Here is a 22,211-nt window from a genome sequence, read left to right as displayed (position 1 = left end):
ATATATGCATCCAGATGCCTTTTAAATGTTGTAATTGTACCAGCCTCCACTACTTCATGTGGAAGCCCATTCCATACATAAACAACCCTCTGCGTGAAAGAGTTGCCTCTTAACGTCTCTCAGAATTCTTTCCCCCTCAACTTAAACCTATGCCCTCTAATTTTTGACTCCCCCATCCCGTGGAAGAGATGTTGTCTATTTGCCCTATCCATGCCCCTCATGATTTTATAAACCTCTATAAAGTTACCCCTCAGCCTCCAATGCCCCAGCGAAAATAGGGCCAGCCTCTTCAGCCTCTCCCTAATAGCTGAAACCCTCCAAACGTGGTCACGTTGTTGTAGATCTTTTCTGAACCCTTTCAAGTTTTACAACATCCTTAGCCAGTTTAATTTATTTTATATAAAAGCCTTGGAAACAGATTTTTTTCCTTAGAACGTACAAGGCTGTAACTGCATAGCTGTAACATGAAGCATTATTCAGGAACCTTTTTGTGCAAGTAGGAAGGATCAGTGTAAGAGACAATATTTGCATGAGCATGGAGATTTGAACCATTGGGGCTGTGATTTTAAAATTTGGTGTGTTAATGTAACATGAAGTTTGTGCAACATGACTTGCTGTGCAGCTTTTTTTCTTGCATGTATTAGGGCATTTTGCAAGATAAAACTGTTTTGCCTTGTGGTTTCTGTTAGGAATTTCTGGACTTGTTTTCTTTAAGGATGAGGGAAAATGTCCATTGCTAGAATATGTTCTCGATTAGTCCCAGACTGGCCGTATTTGTCTTTGAATAAATCCTGTTTGAGCTCAGGTACATGCTTACTCCGCAAAGAAGCTATCAAATTTTCCAGAGATAATGGGAACTGCAGATGCTGGGAGAATTCCAAGATAATAAAATGTGAGGCTGGATGAACACAGCAGGCCAAGCAGCATCTCAGGAGCACAAAAGCTGACGTTTCGGGCCTAGACCCTTCATCAGAGAGGGTCTAGGCCCGAAACGTCAGCTTTTGTGCTCCTGAGATGCTGCTTGGCCTGCTGTGTTCATCCAGCCTCACATTTTATTATCAAATTTTCCAGCCTGGCAGGTGGTCATAGTTAAATTAAACCCATTGTGGTATTAAAGAAAGGACTTTCTAATATAGGTACTTTATATGGGGAGCTTTTGATTACTGTACAGGCATTTGGATCTGTAAAAGTGTGTTATTGTGATTAATGGTTGCTGTATGTTGCCACGTGTTTTTGTCTGACTTGGACACAATTATTTCTTTTTATTGTTGAAACAAAATCTGCAACATGGCATGCGTATGTTTCAGTGAGAGACCATCTCTTTAGAACTAAAACAAAACAAAATGTGATCTATCAAGCCAGATTTCAGTCTGGGTTCTGACTTGTCCAGTAATAGAATCATAGAATTCCTACAGTGTGGAACAGACCATTTGGTTTAACAAGTTCACACTTTCCCTCTGAAGACCATCCCACCCAGACCCATTCCCCTATCCCTGCATTTCCCGTGTCTAACCCCACTAACCTAAACACCCCTAGGCAGTATGGGCAATTTTGCATGGCCAATCCCACCTACCCCGCACATCCTTGGACTGTGAGAGGAAACCAGAGAACCCGGAGGAAACCCATGCAGACATGGGGAGAATGTGCAGACTCCACAAAGACAGTTGCCCGAGGCTGGAATCGAACCCTGGTCCCTGGCGCTGTGAGACAGCAGGGCTAACCACTGAGTTGCCGTGCCGCCTCAGTTTGGATTATACCATAAGGAAGGTAGTTGTAATGTTGACGTTTCTTGTAAAGACAGTGAAATACATACGAAACAGAAATTGCTGGAAACACACAACGGGTCTGGCAGCATCTGTGAAGAGAAATCGGAGATAACATTTTGGGTCCATTGACCTTCCGTCAGAGCTGAAATATATAAGTAGGTAAGTTGTACAGCAGCTGTACAGAGCCTTGATGGGACAACATGTGGAGTATTGTGTACAGTTGTGGTCTCCTTTTTTGATAAAGACTCATTCCTGGGATGAAGATTTTATCTTGTGAAGGAAAATAGAACTGTTTAGATCTATACCCATTGGAGTTTAGGAACATGAGAGGTGATTATATTGAAACATATGACACTGAGGGGATTTCATTAGGTGGATACCAACTGGATATTTCCTCTCGTGGAGGAGATTAGAACTAGATGTTTCCACTTTAAGACCAATTTTGTTTTTTAACTTAAGAGGCTATAACTTGGAATTTCTCTTCCCTAGACAGCAGTAGAAACTTGATTTTTTTTCAACCCGCAGTAAAGGCCTCTGGAAAGCTGCTGGGCAGTTTTAATTGAAACAATAACCAGATCAACCGTGATCTTATTTATTAGCAGTGTAGGCTCAAAGGGCTGAATGATTTACTTCTGCTCCAAAGTCCTATGTTTTCTTGTGCCTCCATAGATTTATTGGAGGAGCATTAGAAAACTGGACAGATTCTGTTTTCTAAATCATCTGCCAGAAGAGAGGAAAAGGGAAGAATGAAATGACAGGAGAGTGAAGTGTGAAGGTCAGTTTGAAGCATCTCTCCTGCCATTAAAGTAGGGAATAATAAGGTTTTTGTTTTGGGGTTTATCCCACTATTGTGTCCACTGAGCTGCTTAACAGCTTTTCAAGGTTCTTAGAACAACAGGTTGAGCTGCATATTTATGTACTGTTCCACACAGTGCCACATTCTTTTGATTTATAGGTGCTAAATATCAGTGATGAATTTGGAGTAAATATTGCAAATATATACAAGGGTCTGGATTTTCCAATATCCAAAGTTATTTTTGCAGTGTGGATGGGAGTTGTGCATTTGGATCGTACAGAATCCTCAATGCAGCAGCCTCCAAAGGATTTTCCTGGGAAATTTAAGATTCCAATGGGCAATTCCTCGATGCCTGGAACTCGCATGAAATTATCCATTTTTATATTGGTCAGCTCAGAGGTTCTGCTGCAGTTAGCTAAATTGTTACTCACAAAAAGTTAGATAATTAAAAGATGATTAGGTAATTGTCTCAAGTTCAGGCTAACTATTAAGCTGACTCCCAGCTTACTGCACACATCCTCAACTACATCTCCCCAGAAATCTTCTGCCCCTGGAATTGTGATGTGACCTTTCTTCCTGCCACAGGACCTGACCCCCACCCCACCAGAACTAAACCACCTTCCCCCACTTCTCCTGTCTTACAATCTGGTATCTTAACACTCACTTTACACCTTTACTATTTGAGCTGTCAAAGTAGTTGCAATAAATTACAGAATGTGGCAACCACTATAATAGAAGGAAAAACCAAGGATGCTGAATATCTGAAACTTAAACAGAAATTGCTGGTGAAACTCAGCACGTGTGGCATCAGCAATGGGTAGAAAGCAGAGTTAACATCTTGAGTCTGGTGACTGTACTTCAAGTTCTGTTGAAGATTCACTGGACTTAAAACATTAACTCAACTTTTTACCCACAGATGCTGCCAGACCTGAATTTCAACAGTAACTAATGTTGTAGAAGAAAGTGTGGTTGTCGCCTGTCATCTGCCCCCCACGCCGCCGCCCCCCCCCCAAAAAAAAATTATTGTGTACACTACAGGAGATTTGTTGGTTCAAAGTACATGCCACATTTCTGAAGGTGTGCTGATTGGAATCTCTTGTCAGAAATGCATAGCTGTTGATATTTAAAAAAAAGGAGCAGAGTGTCAATCTAAGTATTATTGTAATTCCTAGAAAAAACAGTGTAAGCCTTTCTGTTAAATCATGAGTGCGGTAATTAAATTTAAAAAACTTGTGAGAAAGCAAACCTGTCAGGTTAACAGTAATTTTCAAAAAACTGAGCTGAGAAAACCTGCTCTGCAAACGTTGACGTAGTCTATAAGCTACTATATTAGCACGGTGGCTCAGTGCTCAGCGTTGCAGCCTCACAGCACCAGAAAGCTGGGTTTGAAACCACCTTCGGCTGACTGTGAAGGTTTGACATTATCCCTATGTCTGCGTGGGTTTCCTTCAAGTGCTCCAGCTTATTCCCACAGACCAAAGATATGCAGGTTAGGTGGATTGACCATGTTACATTACCCATTGCATCCAGGATGTGTACGCTAGGTGGATTAGCCATGGGAAATACACGATGGGGGGGATGGGTGGGTTGCTATATGAAGGTTTGGGATGGACTTGATGGCTGAATGGCCTTCTTCCACACTGTAGGGATTTTTGATATCAGTTTAGTCCTTTGACAGAAACAATAGCATTTCCGTACCACATACCCGATTCAGTGTTTTAATGTTTTTTTTTGTTTCTCATTATATACTTCAGATTTCGCATGTGATAACTTTTAAGTTCATTACTCATTATTACTCATCATTAATCCTCCAAATTGAGATCTTAAATTATGGTAATTAAAAATGAAAAAACATATGCTCTTTCTGAGGAAGGACTATTGATGCTTCTATCACAGGTTGATATTAATGAAGGTTGTCTTGTGTCAAATGCTTTGATAACAATTTCAAATAGTGACTGTTATTTCAGAAATAGTGCTTTTAAATAGCTTACCTGCGAACTGTTCTAGAACAATGATTTCATGTATTCTACCTTACTGGTAACTATTCAAGACTAATATTGCTTAAAAAATTAAAACCATGGATGTTAATATGGAGATCAGTTGTAGATTGCATGTGATTGTGTACTGGAGGAACTTCAATCCTCAGTTCTGTCTTCAGGCATGCGTTTTTTTTTCAAAATTATGGTTAATTCTGTCTGCTAATGGAATTGATTTTTCCTGTTTTCTAGAAGGGAACCTGTGACCAGTGCTGAGTGGGAGATTGAATTTCAGAGAAGGATTTGGGATTTCAGAAATTCAAATTTGTCGAGATAAATTGATTTGCTTCTCTGATTCTCTGCTTAGATTGGGTGCACGTTTCCCGTTTATCATTTCATAAAGGACCAAGGAATTCCACCCAGAAATTATCAAACTAACTAATTAGAAAACTTAGCTGAGGCTTAGGGAAATTGGGCTGATCAAATTTAAATCAATTTAAGTTTCTCTACCAGAGTGGTGGTGATTTGTGACAAGAAAAAACTCAGCTGTCAAAAAGAGTGCTTTTAAAGTATTGATGCTGCAGTTGAATCATGATTAGTATGTTTGGCTAAATTTGTGTCAGGTTAGACTAATGTAGCATATGGTTATTTGTTTGTTATGTCATTTAAATGATGTATCCTAGTTTAATGTGACTAGTGAATTTGCCAAATTTAAGGGAGGGAGAATAAAGATACATATTTTTAAATAAATAGTCCAGTTGTCTTCGCAGATGCATGGTATCTCATGTCAATGTACTATAAAGTGCCATTTGCAAAATTTGTTGCAACTAACACAAAAAAGCTTTTAATTACCTTAGTGACATTATTTTAATGCAACGCAATTCATATTAAAATTATTTACAGATTTAATTTTTGTTTAAGACTTGCTGGTGGAGTCTCCAAAAGTAATTTTTTCTCTTTAATCCCTGCAGTACTGTTTTTGTGAGGATGACTGCTCCTCTAGTAACTGTATGTGTGGCCAACTAAGTATACGTTGCTGGTACGACCAGGTAAGCAAAATAATTTCAGTTCAGAAAAATCTTTCCCCCTAAGTCTCCTTATGGAAACTAATTTGTTTTCTCCACACCTCAAATCGTTTTCAAACAGTAGAACTTGGTTATTCCATTTCTGTCCTATAATCAGAGCTTGCACTTGTTTAATTTTGTTAAGCAGTAGAATTACTCAAACCCAAGCTTATGTTGAAGAGGTTAACTTTTGAAAGCAGTACACTATGGTTTGAGACGTAATGCTTTGTCAGTTACTCGTACAAGTTTAAAATATCATTGCAGTGTGCCTTGTATTTTCAGGATGGACGACTTCTTCCTGAATTCAACATGCTGGAACCACCACTTATCTTTGAGTGTAATCATGCCTGTGGATGTTGGAGGACATGTAAAAATCGTGTGGTGCAAAATGGAATCAGGTCAGGCCGAGTTTATTGTATTTATTGTGGCTTACTATAATCCACTGATTATAAAACCATATGACTAGGACTAGAGTAATCAATCATCAATCCTCATTCCCCTGTTCTCATTGTGGCCTTGACTCCACTTCCTTCCTCTTTTCCCAAAGCCTCCAACTTTCATGTTGATCCAAGATCTGTGTAACTCAGCCTTGAATATATTCAATTACTTAACCCCCACTGCTTTCTGTGAAAGACAATCTCAAAGACAAAGACATTCCTCCTCATTGCCCTTACACGTGGGGACTGATGTTTTTAAGGTGTGCCTGTGTAGATTTCCTCACGAGAGGAAAGATCCTCTCCGCTTCTATCCTGTCAGACTCGTTCAGAGTTTGCTTTTCAGCAAGATCACCTTCCATCCTTATGAACTCCAATGAGTATAGGACCAGTGTGCCCAGTCTTTCCCCATCAGACAACCCCTTCATCCCAGGAATCATCGCAGTGAGCCTCCTCTAAACTACTTCCAATGCAAATATTCTTTTCTTATGTAAGGTGACCAAAACAGACATTTTTCTAGGATCGTTTGATCCGAAGCTCTGTGCGGTGATAGAAAGGCCATCCCTATTATCATGTTTGTGTATTTACAGTGTATAATGGAAAGCCAGTTATATTATTCATAAATGTGTGGCATATCTTCGGGAGATAGTCATTCTTCAGCAAAGTGCTTGTGTGCATGACAGCCGAATGGATTATTATATGAAACTGTAAGGACAACTTTATGTTTAAACAATGCTTTAACTGTTCAAGCTGTATAAATACAACATCCTGTGTTTAAACAATACAAAGCAGCGTAACCAGTGACTTTCATTTTTAGAGAATTGCAATGACTTTGATCATAATAAAATTTAACTGAGTTGTATGGTGTGACGACTGTTACGCAATCTGAAGTGCACTGCAAAAAGCCATGTTCTTTTCAGCATAAGCAAAACAATATTATTTTTGTATTTTGTGACTGGTAGGGAAGAAAGTACTTGCTTTTCCTTCAAGTGTGGTCATGGTTGGCTGTGCTTTACCGAGATTGGTAGATTTCCATATCCGATGAAGTTGCAAGCAAAACATTAATCTATAATAAATGATTCTGATAATATTCTCACACCTAAATAAATTGCTTTTCATAGTTATGATTTCTCATTTATAATGTTTAATTCCTAACAGTCATTTTACGTGTTGAAATTGGTTTCAACATGGGTTGTGATGAAACTTTTGAGTACAAAAATATCAGCTTTCAAACTACACACTTTGTATAGCATCTTAATAAAAAGGTTTCCTTTGAAACATAATGTATAAAATTAATGAGTTTTGCTTACCACAAAAAGACTTAATTGTATTAGTGGCTTATTACCTTCACAAAGAACAAATTACTTTGAAATGCATGACCTGTTGTATGTGCAACTGCAGTAGCTATTTTGCACACAGCAGGAGTTTACAAATAGCATTGTGTTGAATAGCTGGTTAATCTGAAACATGAAAACTTTTCACATTTTCTGCCAACTTTTGCTTAAAATTGCACACTGTTTGCAAATATTTCTCGTTGCTTTATTCTGTTTATTCCATTTTCTTCAGGGTCCGACTACAAACCTATCGTACAAAGAAAATGGGATGGGGTGTTCGATCATTGCAGGACATTCCCAAGGGTCATTTTATCTGCGAGTAAGTATTGGATGTCTCAGTGGTTGCTTCTACAAATTAAGAATGTTTATATTTAATCAATTTTCCTGACTATTTAAATGCTGTTACTTCAACATGCTACATGCCAACAGCTGGGATGCTTTTGCTTCCCTGCTAACTTGTGAAGGTCTTAGATATTTGATGAAGGTGCTGTTCTGATCATCCTTAGCCAAAACAGAAAGAGAAAGTGTATACAATGATGCATAGCTGTTTGCTCTGCCAAACTTGCTCTTTGTTCGCTCACGAGCATTGTCCTTTTTTTAAGCTGTATCTGAACAGGCTGTGCTGAAAGAAGTGAAAAGGTATAGATGTGACTTGTAGAAATCTAAGGCTGTGAAAAATCTCCAGCCTTGAATAATTTATCAATGCTCCAAAATTCCAGTTTAAGGATTGCATTTTAGGTTTCTGACATTGAGGGTTCATATTATAGAAATAACCAATGCCCATCTTGTATTTCTGTTACCTATAAGTCTTATTGTGTGTTTATATTAGCGAAGATGTAGTTATGTGGCAACAGCCATTCAGATTCATTCAGCAGTAACTTGTTTCCCTTTTAGTTGTTTTCTCTGTTTTTATTTGTGCAATTTTCTTGTGTGTTTTTGATTTTCAATTTTGTATATTTCTGTGCAGTCAGTCTTCCATTTTGTTGTCTATTGATAGCATGTCAAGTAAGTTTTTTGCTGCTTGCTTTTCCCTCACCTTTTTTCAAGGTGAGAATGAGTGCCCTTGAAATCCAGACTGCATTTGATTGAGTGTGGCACCCAGGAGCCTGAGTAAAAGTCCACTGGTTGGAGGCATACCTGGCACAAGGGAAGATGGTTATGGTTGTTGAAGGTCAATAATCTCAATTCCAGGATATTTCTGTAGGAGTTCCGTAGAGTAGTATCCTAGGCCAATCACCCCTAGCTGCTTCATCCTTTCCTCCATCAGGAGTACAGGAAGTTTGCTGATCATTGCAGACTGTTTAGCACCATTTGTGACTCCTCAGTTACTGAAGCAGCCTGAGTGTAAATACAATAATACCTAGATAATATCCATGTTTTAAGTAACATATTTGCCACACAAATGTCACTGGGTCAAAATTCTGGAATCCTTGCCCCAGCAGCATGGAATGAGTACTTAAACCAATTGGTTTGCAGCGTTGTAAGGAAGTGATTCATCGCATTCTGCCCAAGGGCAACCAGGGATGGACAATAAATATTGACCCAACCAACACTGCCTGCATCCCGTGAATAAAACAGAGTTTGTGGAATAATCTGATTTTGATGTTAAATTACATTTTTAGATCAGATTATAGATTCCTTACAGTGTGAAAACAGGCCCTTCGGCCCAACAAGTCCACACTGCCCCTTGAAGCATCCCACCAGACCCCACACCCCCCACCCCACAATAAGCCACACACCCCTGAACACTATGGCCAATTTAGCATGGCCGATCCACCTAGCCTGCACATCTTTGGACTGTGGGAGGAAACCGGAGCACCCAGAAGAAACCCACGCAGACGCTGGGAGAATGTGCAAACTCCACACAGACAGTTGCCTGAGGTTGGAATCGAACCCAGGTCCCTGGTGTTGTGAGGCTGCAGTGCTAACCACTGAGCCACCATGCCGCCCCATGAAAATGACACTTGAGAACTTCTTTGAAAAATGACAGTTCGTATGAATGTTTCCATTGCTCATTTGAATTATTTAATTTGAAGAGAATAGTAATGGGTAGCCGTTACTAGAAATTTGCTTTTAGAAGTCAGACTTCTTTCTTAATTGACCAGTTAATTGATGTCAGTAGGAATGAGTTAAAATATTCCAGTTTGAGGTTTTCTTTGAGATTTTTCTTAGTATTGGGAAATTTCTGTGGAACCTGGACAAAAGATCTTGCCATTTACTGTTTGAAAAGGATTTTGCTTCTGTAAACCTCTAAGTGGTGGGGTGTATACCCTTGCCACCCTTTTATAACGTGATTTTGGGCTATGAAATCAAATATGGTCCAGAAAATCCAAATAATTTGTTATCTATTTAGAGCCACTACTTTCTGATAGACTTATTCAAATGTTAATCTATTTTAAAACTTGATTTTAATTTGTATTGCATGCGTGTTATTGAAGTAAAGCCACTAGTGGTTGCAGTGATGAGCAAGTACATGTGTGCACATGGGAATTATAACAGGGGAAAGGGCTGTTAAGTCCAACTAATCTGTTTTGGTATTTATCCTCATACTTACAAATAGGTCTAATCAACAATGCTTAGGCTGTTTATACATCCCTTCAATCTTTTTTCTCCCTTTTTAAAATTATCTTGTGAAACAGAATTTAATGTTTCATACCCATTATGATTATTTTACAAGGATTTCACTAATATAAGTAATTGTAGGTTTTTATACATTGCAAAATTTATGATATGTTTTAAATTTGGCAAGCATTCGCTTGGTGCCATTTATAAAATTGGTATTTTATCACATCACCTTTAAATTCACAACTTTGAGGATTAGTATTTGTGTTCAATGTGTGCAGCAGAATCACCTGCATGTTGAATTTTGTTTTACAGAAACAAATATTAAGAAAAAGAATGTTCATGATCCATATACCTGGATTTTTGAAAATTATAATGCTTTCAGCATGTTGTCAGAGAAAGCTCAGTTGATTTCATTGTTTCTGCTTAATTATTTTAAATTATATGTATTTATGCTATTCACTCAATTTATGTTTATGCTTTTCATCATTGTGAAAGAGGAGGAATCACTTGCTATTTATGTTGTAATTTTATTTGTCATATAAATGTCATATACACCTTTTCATTGAATGTTAAAAATAAGTGCAGACTCCAAAATGCATTGTTGAACAGCATGGGTCAGATTTGAAACATGAGGGTGCAGAGTCACTGTTACAAGGGGACTGTTAGCTTCCGTGAACTGAGTGTGGGTGGTTGCTACCTCTGGAGAGTGCTCAAAGATGTTGGGGACTGCTGTCCAAAATTGAGGCCTGGAGAGGCAAATGGCAAGTTGTGCTCACTATTCTGACTTGCATGTTGGGAATTGTTGCCAAATTATTTCTCTTAGATATTTTACTTTTCTCCCAAATAACAATCAGTAAAGTGAGATTAGGTACTAATGGCTTGTTAGTGCATGAATTGAGAATCACAGAATCCCTAAAGCGTGGAGGCAGGCCAGTCAGTCCATCAAATTCACACCAACCCTCAAGGGTATCCCACCCAGACCCAGGCTATCCCTCTAATCCTGCATCTTTCTCATGGCCAATCCACCTAACCAACACATCCCTGGACACTATGGGCAATTTAGCATAGCCAGACTACCTCAGCTGCACATTTTTAGACTTTGAGAGGAAACCGGAACTCCTGGAAGAAACCCAAGCATACACAGGGAGAATGTGCAAACTCCATACAGACAGTTGCCCATTTAGTCCTCTCACCACTCACGAGTGAGATTTTCATCTCACTATTCAAAAATTAGCTGCAGAATCGGACATTTCTTTCTCAATATTGAGAATTACTTTTCTGCGGGTCTTGCTATTTTTTCCCAACTGACTGACCACTGCCTGCATTATTGAAGGCTGGGAATATACCTCCTCCTATCCTGGGTGAATTACTTTGTAGCCTGTCTTGAATTGTATTTCATTAATCTAGATTATCTTTCTTCAAATGTTAGAAGTGGGATCCGTTAGAAGATATTCTCAGGTCTGTCTGTCACCACTGTGTCTTTTAAGGTCTCTATTTGAAAGTACTATTTTTCTGAGATATCAGTACATCTGGAAATGTAGATTAAGAAGCATTGCTGACCAGACATTTTGGCTGACTTGTATTTCTCAGTAAAGAACCAGTATTAGCTTATCAACGGAAACAACTTCTGAAACGATGCCTTTTCTTTGTACAGGTATGTTGGGGAACTTATAACTGATGCAGAGGCTGATGTCCGAGAAGATGACTCCTACCTTTTTGACCTCGATAATAAGGTACTTATTAATTTGTCACATGACCTGTGTCAGATCTGTTATTTTATTGGTGTTGCTGCTGCATCACATTATGGTTTGATTTACAAATATGTTTATTTAATGTTGACATAAATCTTGAAGGTTGTCCATTTTCCTTGAAATTCTGCCTGGCCAGGAAAGCGAATACTTCTCAATCAAGAAAGTGGCAAAAGTAATAATTTGGATGGTAAAACTGCATAAGTGTAATTCACTTTAGCCTGATGCATTGTCATAACTTGTTGAAAATTTGTGAACTGAGTGCAGAGATATTCATGGTAACAATAAGGATAGAAGAATTTCAGCAACATTGATTGTAGCATAAATGTTAATGTACAAAATGTCATGTTGAAAGGACCATAGCATTTAGATAAAGACGTTTAAAATAGCCATCAGTCACTTAATGAAGGTAATTGTGAGTGTTTTCAATAGACAATGCAACATCTATCATGTAAAAAAAATTATGAAGAAATTTTCTGGGAAAAGTAAGATATATTTAATCATACTATTCCATGCCTTGTGCAACCCCATCCTACAAATTGATACATATAATGATGTGCAGTTGACGTAGATTGTGACAACAGGCCATAACATTTAGACATGCAAGATTCTAATATATTATTTTTGATGTGGAAAGTCAATGTGGCAGTAATTAACTGCAAAGCTAATGTCTTTAGCGAGAATAAAGAAACTATCACGGTAATATAGAAAAATTCAATAGTGTAAATGAAGTGTGGGATTTAATAATTTCTAGCCATTACCTGATCCATATTGCTGGTAGTTTGAAAACAAATTTCAGATTAACATGTTGCACTCATTCCAAAATCTAAGAAGTCTTTTTTTAAATATTGCAATGTGCCATTTTTATTTCACAATTTTAAAAAGAATTGTGATAAAACGATTAATAATGTCACCAAAATTAATATCTCAATCTTAGTTTTTTTTTCTGATGAAGTTCTACTCCTCACGTAAAATATTATTGACATTAATCCATGCTGATGGTTGTATCATATGGTTTACATTAATAGAGAATTCTCAACTAAAGACGACCAATTTCAATGCGATGAAAAGGTCTGAAATCAGTGTATAATGGGACCTGAGAATGTCAGGGAAATCTAATGGAACAGTGGGTGATCTTTAAGGAAGAGATACTTCCAAGTACAGGCAGGGTACAAATCAATAATGGGGAGGCAGTGGCATTAGTGGTATTATTGCTAGAATATTAATCCGGAGACCCATGTAAAGTTCTGAGGACCTGGATTCAAATCCTGCCATGACAGATCTGAATAATGGGAACTGCAGATGCTGGAGAATCCAAGATAATAAAATGTGAGGCTGGATGAACACAGCAGGCCCAGCAGCATCTCAGGAGCACCAAAGGTGACGTTTCAGGCCTAGACCCTTCATCAGAGAGGGGGATGGGGTGAGGGTTCTGGAATAAATAGGGAGAGAGGGGGAGGCGGACCAAAGATGGAGAGAAAAGAAGATAGGTGGAGAGGAGAGTATAGGTAGGGAGGGGATAGGTTTCAATCAAAGTGGTGTCCTTCCTCATCTGTACGTAAGGATACTAGTGATAGTGGGTCATGTCTTTTTGTGGCTAGTTGATGTTCATGTATCCTGGTGGCTAGCTTTCTGCCTGTTGATTTGGGACAACACATCCATCCTAGGACAAGTCAAACAGAGGCACGCATGAGAATTCCTAGAAGCATGGCATTTCAACCAGAACTCCATCAACAAACACGTTGATTTGGAGCCCATCTACCATCCTCTGAGAAAAAGAAAAAGGAATGACATCAATGCAAGAAATGACATCACCAACCCAAGGAAACCTAAACACATAAATAGAAAGTGGGACATGACGCCAGCGCTTCACCGGAGGCTCGCTGATGTTACCTAGAATGGTGACGAAATGTCTGAAAACGAACCTTCCAGCTCAGCAAGCAAACTCACATCCAGAACCTCAACCTGAGCTACAAATCTTCTCAAAACTCGCCATGACAGATGGTAGAACTTAAATTCAATAAAAATTCGGAATTAAGAGACTAATGATGACCAGGAAACCATTGTCAATTGTTGGGGGGAAAAAACCCATCTAGTTCACCAATGTCCTTTAGGGAGGGAAATCTACCATCCCTACCTGGTCTGGCCTGCCTGTGACTCCCACAGCAATGTGGTTGACTCTTAACTGCCCTCTTGGCAATTAGGAATGGGCAGTAAATGTTGGCCTGGCTTGTGACACCCTCATGAATTTAAAAGAAGAGTAGGGTGATCAGTAAGAAAGTCAGAAACAGCACTTCTCAAATGACAAGGCATTTCAGGTGAATTATTCAAGTGAGAACCAGATTAAATACAGTAAATTGAGAGGGGAAATAAAGAGGAAAGTAAGACTGGCAAAGGGAGGATGGCAGTAGAGTGGCTGTCACCATCAGAGAGAACCCAGAACTCTTCCACTAGCATGTGTATGGTAATTGGAAAGTAGGTGGTGAATTGGTTGGAGGCATTAAGCAAGGTCAGAATACTGTTAATCAATGTTTACTAAAGAGAGAATCTGACATACCATTGATAGAAGCAGAGATAATAAAGACCATGAATCATAGAGAAACTAAAAGGGAGGTGGTGCTGGAAATACTTTGATAAGTCACCTGGTCCAGATGGTTTGAATAACAAGAGCTTTCCATAATCTTCCATTGTTTCCCCTCTCCATTGGAGGAGGCATCAGAGAATCGGAGAGGAGCAAAATGACACTATTCCAAGAAAAGATAAAACAATAATTCTAGCAACTACAGCCTGGTAGGTTTAACATCAGTTGTGGGTAAAGTTTTGAGATTCTCAATCAGGAAAAAAAGCAACAGGTACTTGGTGTGGTTTCAGTAAGTTAAGGTGATCCAGCATTGATATATATTTTTTTAAAAGGAGAACGTGCTTGACTAATCTTTTATATGTTTGATGAAATAACAGAAAAGGTTGACGATGAGAATTTGTGGATGTGATTGATATGGATTTTAAGAAAGCATTTGACAAGAATTTTCGTTGAAGATTGTTTAACAACATTTGAAATAAAATTGGATAAAAAGTTGACTTAAGGGCAGAAAGTAGTAACTCATGGTAGATGATTTTTTTTTGAACTGAGGGATGGTAGACAACATTGTTCCTCAAAGATCAGTGCTAGGGCCGCTGCTGATTTTTTTGGCTTAGATCTTGGAATATGGAATACAACTTCAAAACTTACTGATAATGCAAATAATGGCAACTATGAAGATATGGCAACAATGGGGTATAAATAGGCTAGCACAATGGGCAGACAAATGGCAGGTGGAATTTTAATACAAAGAAGTGTGAAGTGATGTGTTTCGATCGATGGCTAGTGAGAAGCAATATAGATTTAATGGCACAATTCTGTCGAGATTGCTGATGGTGGCAAGATATATTAAAATAGTGGTTACAAACAAGTGAGAATGACAGGAAACACTCGTGGAACAATAGGTGATCCTTAAACCAGAGACAGTACAAATATAGGCAAGGTAGGATCAACAAGGGTGATCGGTAAGAAAACCAGAAACAACATTGCTTAATTGAAGCGCGAGGTTGATGTCAGGTGAGTTATTCAAATGGGAACCAAATCAAATGCAGTAAACCAAGAGGGGAGATAGATCTTGGGTTTCATTAAATAGAAGCATTGAGTTTAAAAGAAAATTTATACCTAACCATTCCTGTGGGATTCCAGTGAGGCATCAACTAGACTACTGCATCCAGTTCAGATCATTGCACTTCGGGAACGATGTGATGGTCCTTTTTGCCAGAATGTTTGTGCAGTAGCGGCTTCAATTGGCTACAAGATTAGATTGGAAGAGCTGGGCTTGTTCCCCTTGAAGCAAATGTGATTGAAAGGAAAATTGATACAAGTGTACAAGAGTATGGTGGGTTTAAGGAGACAAGGAAAATCTTTGGGTGTTGCTGATTTAATATTTTCGGCAAAAGCTACAGGGTGTACCTTTTATACAGCAAGTGCTAATAACCAGGAACTTGCTACCCATGGAACAGAAACAAAAATATTAAAAGAAAATTAAATGGCCACCTGAAGGAATACATTTGTAGAGCTACAGGAATCGAGCAGGGCAGTGGAACTGACTGGATTATTCTCTGGGGCCCTGGCATGGACTTGATGAGCTGAATAGCCTCATTGTGCCATAAATAATACACTCTCAATAGTGATGAGAGAAATTGCAGTAGCACTGATTGTTCCTCTTTCTTGTTGTGGAATGTACAAGCATTTAAAAGGAAAGGGTGTGGACAAACTCCTGGCTTATTTATGTAATGTCGTGTTTCAGTAAACAATGCATTTAATCAGTCAAGTCTGCGATATCAATTTAATCTTTTGAGTGATGTTAAATGATTTTGGAAGTGCGTTTCCGTTTATTACAAAAATGACTAAGTGAGAGACATTGCCCTAAAGCTTGCTGGATAGTTGGCAAACGTTTTAAAACTTAAAAACTTTAAAAATTTAAATTCTCAAAATAGCATTGAAATCAACTGGTTTTTCAAATTTAAAACCTTAACATTTGAATTGAAGTTGACCAGTGTTGTGTTTGTTACTCCTTGTAGATACGTCAGTTTGCGGCTACTGGTACTCCGATTAGAATGCAAAGAATAGCTTAATAAAATGCACTTAAATCAAGCAACATTTTTGTGATTTATGTGTTGACACATTGAGTAATGAGCAACCCTGCTGTTTAAAAACAGAAAAAGTATTCGGACGGGAACATTGTGTGCAGTTTCTTGCCCGCTCAAACATCAAACAGTCAACTCACCCAAAATTAACTAGGTACACGCTATTGTAGTTAAAAGATTGAAAGAAAAGGAGGAGAAATTCTACAAATGAAATTAATATATTCAGATTGTTAAATTATAAAAAAAACCCAAAAAAAAATTCTAGAAGGGATTAACTGAATCCTTCGGACAACTTAAAATTTGAACAGTGACTTTTCTAAAACTACAATTTTTAGGTATTCAGATTTATTGAAGATGTATCATTATTATAAAGATGGATTATTACAATAGATATATTTGAACATTTTACAGTCCTGTTCAGTACAAATCAAAGTTGTTTGAGCACTGTCCAGTGTTTTCTAAGAAATCATTATTTCAGCATCTGTGTGGCATTTTAACAAACGGGTTGAATATATGTTTGAATAGAAGACATTACGAAGCAGTATAAGATTGAAATGTTAAAACATCTCTACAAATTGAGCTCACTGATTTGAAGTTGCTCTCTTTGCCAGAGGAACCCACCCAAAAGAATCTGTTACCCATGCCTGTCCTTTGTGGTTTACATTTACGTTGGATGACTGCCTTGATGAAGGGTCCTGATCTGAAGCATCGACTCTCTTGCTCCTCTGCTGCTTAACCTGCTATGTTTCTCCAACTCTGTACTACATCGACTCTGACTCCAGCACCTGCAGTTCTTGCTATCATCTTCTCAAAGCTTTGTATCTTTTCAGCTGTTTCAAAGAACTATTCATTTATTCCCACTTCCTTGTTTGTTTTGTATAGCTAGCGAATCTATTCCTTTTCAATTATTATATCTGATTTCTTTCTTTTAAATTTACTGTTGGATTTTCTTAAACAACCCTTTCAATCCGTGCATTTCAGATCACATATATCTCATTGTGTACATGTTTACTTCTCAGCAAATCTCTGGATTTTGCCAGTTATTTGAATTCTATGTTCTTTGGTTGTTGACTGTGCCTTGCTAGTGGAAGCAGTTTCTTTGTATTAACTGTAGTAGTAGTTTTGACCGTCTCTTTCAAAACTTCCCTCAGCCTTTCTTCTCTAAAGATAAGAGTTCTAGCTTTCCTATTCTCATCAGTAATTTAGAAAATAGTCTGAAAGTGGCAATGATAAATGTTTGCCAGTTTTTTGCCAACTGATTACATTTTGTTTAATTTGAACCATTTTGGCAAAAATTGCCGAATTGGATGTTGTTACTTTGTTTTTTAGTATCCACTGAAGAGGTAGTATTTGTAACTAATACATGCATATCTTTAATTTTTAAAAGTACAGAAAGTCATTCGGAGGAAAAATATTTGCATGAGAATTTCTACCGTTTCCTGAAGTATCTCCCATGGTGCATTCTAAACATCATCTTTCTGAGCAGACCATAATTACATTTCTAGTATTTTTAACTGAGGGAAAAAGTAATCAAATCCATGATGTGTTTTTGCTTCATTTTTAGGAAGGGGAGGCATACTGCATTGATGCTCGTTATTATGGAAATGTCAGTCGTTTTATAAACCATTTGTGTGAACCAAATCTGATCCCTGTGCGAGTTTTCATGTCACACCAAGATCTTCGTTTTCCAAGAATTGCATTTTTCAGCAGCAGGGATATCAAATCTGGCGAGGAACTAGGGTAAGTCTTAAATAAATTACGTTTTCTCAACTAATAGCTTGTTTTAATATTTCAACAAAATATCGTAAACCAAATGCAGTTGTTCACTACAGTGTTAATCAAGATATTTGCAATTAAAGGATAAATTCCATCTTGAATTATCTTGAAATGAGTTTCCTTGTAAGCTAGTTAGTGCACATTTTGGTTCAATTTGAAGTGCGACAGTGAAGCACACTAGGCGTTTGATTTGATTTATTATTGTCATACGTGCTGGGATACAGTGAAAAGTATTGTTTTGTGTGCTAACAGACAAATCGTACCTTTAGGCAAGTACATCAGGGTGATAGAACAGAATGTAGAATATAGAGTTATAGCGACAGACAAGGTGCAGAAAGAAGTCTGTTCATAGGTCTGAACAGCGGGGAAGAAGCTTTTCTTAAATCCATCAGTATGTGCTTTCAAACTTCTATGCCTTCTGCCTGATGGAAGAGGATGGAAGAGAGTATAACCAGAGTGGGAGTGATCTTTGATTATGTTGGCTCTTTCCCAAAGCACTGGGAAGTGTAGACAGAGTCAGTGGACGGAAGGCTCATTTTTGTGATAGTACTGAGCTGCATTCACAACTGTCTAATTTTTTTGCAGTCTTGGCCAGAGCAGTTGCACACCAGACTTCTTTGCATCTTGATAAGATGTTTTCTATGGTACATCTATAAAAATAATCTGAAGTCCAACTTCCCTCATTTCAGGCTTGTGGAACAAATTTGGGTGCATTCTTGGGATATTTGGCTAGTAGCCAACTTTAAGGGCCTTTAAATGGCCATTGGCTAAACATATGGATAATAATGGAATAGTGTAAGTTAGATGGACTTCAGATTGGTTTCACAGGTCAATGCAACACCGAGGGCCGAAGGGCCTGTACTACTCTGTAATTTTCTATGTTCTAATTTGTTTAAAATGTCCCACTGGGTAGGCTGCGTTTTCAAAATGGAGCAATTTGTTTCCCTCTATTACCGTCAATCATATTGCTCTGAACAAAATGCACATGATAAATGGGCACCTGCAGTACAAAAGTGGTGTTCAATATATGTTCACTGATGAATATCATACTGCAGTCAGCCAGGAAAACAACATAGCAAACTTTGTTTGAACCAGCACTCTTTGACAAACAGGCAAAAATTATTTACCTGAGAGGCCAGATGTTTACTGTATTATCGCGATCTCTGTACATTCTGAGTAGTCAGTTGAGGGGTACAAGTGAGAAAGCTCTCTGCTGGTAAGTTTTATTTAAGGCAAAGTTGCATTATTATTTGTGATGCATACTGCACATAAGGTATAACAGTGATGTGCAAACCCCTGCATTACGTTTCTAATACTTAGTGTGTGTTTTTACATTGATCAAGTGGACCTTTTGCTCAACTGGAATATTTGATCAACTGGTACACCCCTGGTCTCATAGATGCTGATGAGTAAAATGTTTGTTATATCACAAAGAGGCAGGGATGTCTTGCTTCATTGTAACTATTGTCTTTTCTAAGTCCTAACTGCCTACTGTGTTTATTTCTTAGATTTGATTATGGAGATAGGTTCTGGGACATAAAGAGTAAATATTTCACCTGTCAATGTGGTTCAGAGAAGTGCAAGCATTCAGCAGCTGCCATTGCTCAGCGACAAGCCACAGTGTCTCAACTAGAAGCACAACAAAATGGACTCCCAGACACCAGCTCAGCCACATCTGCCAATGTTTCTTGACATGCTAATTCAACCTGGACCACATTGAGCTGAATTGAAAGAAATAGCTCTGCTTGTGTGAACAGAGTCTTGAAGCACCAGCTCAGCTGTACTGATGAAATTCTTCCTGCGAATTGTCTGTCTAGATATTGACAATAGGACATTTAATAAATTGAACTTTTGTTATAGTGAGGGCCAACAGTTATGGTGCTGATTATTGTGTGAGTTTACATCCAAGTAAAACTCACCGCAAGATTGTATAAAGGAACAACCTGTTTTTAACATGAATTCAAGTAAACTTTTTTACATGTAGTAGTATTAGTAATAGTGAAGTAGTAAAAGTTTGTCACTATGAATTTGCCATCTGCTGTTGATGCGTGATGGTTGGACATTAAAAATACCATTTTGCATAAACTTTTTCAAGGTCCTTTAGTGCAGGTCAGTTTTTTTGTGCAAGTCTTTCAAGAACTTTACAGAAATGTTACTGTTTGCATTCATTATAATTTTTAATGGTTTTAAAGGGCATTTATGCTTGATTCATTAGTGTTCTGAATTTGTATGCAAATCTTGCTGAAATGTTATAAATAAAAGCAGTTCATAATTGATTTATAAAGTGTGTAAATGCTTATTTTAAATTGATGTGACCACACTACTTTGAAGGCTGTTGTCTTAATGCCTTATTACAGAGTAGTTCAATTTTTGACAAGCTTGTGTAAAGTATTAATAAAGAGTGTGATAGTGACACAAACAAGACACAAAATGATGGCATTTAAATGCACGCCAAAGGATTTTTTCATTTGGCTGCTTTAGATGGAGTAGAAAGTTTAAAATTATTTTCAAAGATGCATTTCTGCTTTGTGAAATTTATTGGACTAAAATAGTCAACCAGTGTTCATCAGACATGCAGGTGTAAAATACACTTGATCTATTCAACTGATCACTTTGATTTGATCGTGAGAAATATCTCTATCAGCCAGTGTAAAAACATTTTAAAATTACTTGCAATCAGTATGCCATTTCAGATTCTTGGCAAACTTGGTTGCCATTGTATACTCCAATTACATGGCTAGATAGTCCAAAAAAAGCAAGATTTCTTCATCTTGACCTACCAGATGATCAGCATTTTTGGGAAAATCACCACTTGCAGCATTTCTTCCAACTAGTTTCCATACTGACTTGTAAATGAATTGCAGTTTCGAATCCCTACAGTGTGGAAACGTGCATTTGGCCCGTTGAGTCCACACCATCTTTCTGAACAGCATCCCACCCTGAACCACCCTGTAACCCTGCACTTCCCTTGGCTAATCCACCCAGCCTGCACATCTGCAGACACTATAGGCAATTTAGCATGACAAATCCACCTATCCTACACCTCTTTGGACTGTGGGAGAAAACTGGAGCACCCAGAGGAAACCCAGGCAGACAGAGGGAGAATACGCAAACACCACACAGCCAGTCACCAGATGCTGGACTCAAACCTGGGTCCCTGGTCCCTTGAAGCAGCAGTGCGAACCATTGCAACACTGTTTCTTTAATTTTATGGGCTCAAAATTCTGTAACTTTCAAACTAACAGCACTTCCCATGAATGACAGCAGCTTTAAGGGGTTGATTCATTATTCCCTTCTCCACTGCCATTAGAGATGAACAATAAATATTGGTCTTGCCATTGACCCCACATCTTTTATGTCAATTAAGAAGTCACAGTATATGTTTTGGTTATTGGATGATGTCAAGTGAATTTCAGTTGAATGAGTGCTTTTGAAGTTCAAAATCAGTAAGTGTGGAGAGTGGACATCGCATTGCAATTTGAAGAGGTTATTTTCTTCACTGAATTTTTGTAAATGTTCCCCAGTTCTCCTCTTGCATATGAACAAAATTAATTGTCAATAATCAATGATTCAGCTGTACCTTTTGTCAAATATAAATGCAAGATGTGTATTAAGCAGGAAGAAATTTTATTTTAAGAATCATTTTCAGTACATTTCATTGCATTACACTTTCCCTGCAACCTCTTTACGTTATTGGCAGGGTCTTGGTAGGAATGGCTTAATGAAACCTCTTTACTTATTAAATATTCATCTTAAGTTAAATGTAATAAATGAATAGATTGATGTTTGCCAAATACATTCCCTATGAGAGAAGTTTTTAAAACAAAAATACCTAACAAGTGCAGGTTAAGTTTGTTGTCTGCAATTCCAGCTTTATTGCTGTTAATTGCTAGACCCTGATGTACTTCCCAGTAATTTTTTTTTGTTTCTAGATTTTTGCCTGAAAAGGGACAAATGCACCATTTCTGAATTTGGCTTTCTCTCTTTTGCCTATACTCTGTCATGGAATGTGGTGTTGCTGGTGAGGCCAGCATTTGATGTCTGTCCCCAATTTCTCTTGAACCAAGTGATTTGGTAGGCCATT

General features: G+C 38.0%; 1 protein-coding gene across 10 annotated transcripts in view; it reads left to right on the top strand.

Moving 5' to 3' along the window:
- Positions 1 to 20,379, top strand: part of LOC125465346 (histone-lysine N-methyltransferase EHMT1) — a 163,557-nt gene extending 143,178 nt beyond the window's left edge. For 8 of the 10 annotated variants that reach the window (XM_048558706.2, XM_048558707.2, XM_048558710.2 and 5 more), the window contains 6 exons: positions 5,510 to 5,587; positions 5,885 to 6,000; positions 7,603 to 7,689; positions 11,590 to 11,668; positions 17,916 to 18,091; positions 19,636 to 20,378. In XM_048558706.2, coding sequence (XP_048414663.1) covers positions 5,510 to 5,587; positions 5,885 to 6,000; positions 7,603 to 7,689; positions 11,590 to 11,668; positions 17,916 to 18,091; positions 19,636 to 19,819 — 720 coding nt within the window. In that variant the 3' untranslated portion in view covers positions 19,820 to 20,378. Of the gene's footprint in view, positions 1 to 5,509; positions 5,588 to 5,884; positions 6,001 to 7,602; positions 7,690 to 11,589; positions 11,669 to 17,915; positions 18,092 to 19,635 lie in introns of all 10 variants that reach the window. The other 2 variants (XM_048558714.2, XM_059638393.1) reach the window with 1 other exon arrangement.
- Positions 20,380 to 22,211: the final 1,832 nt, after the last annotated feature.

Source organism: Stegostoma tigrinum, chromosome 29 (assembly GCF_030684315.1).
Source record: "Stegostoma tigrinum isolate sSteTig4 chromosome 29, sSteTig4.hap1, whole genome shotgun sequence".
NCBI lineage: Eukaryota > Metazoa > Chordata > Chondrichthyes > Orectolobiformes > Stegostomatidae > Stegostoma > Stegostoma tigrinum.
This window is presented reverse-complemented; position numbering and strand designations above follow the sequence as displayed.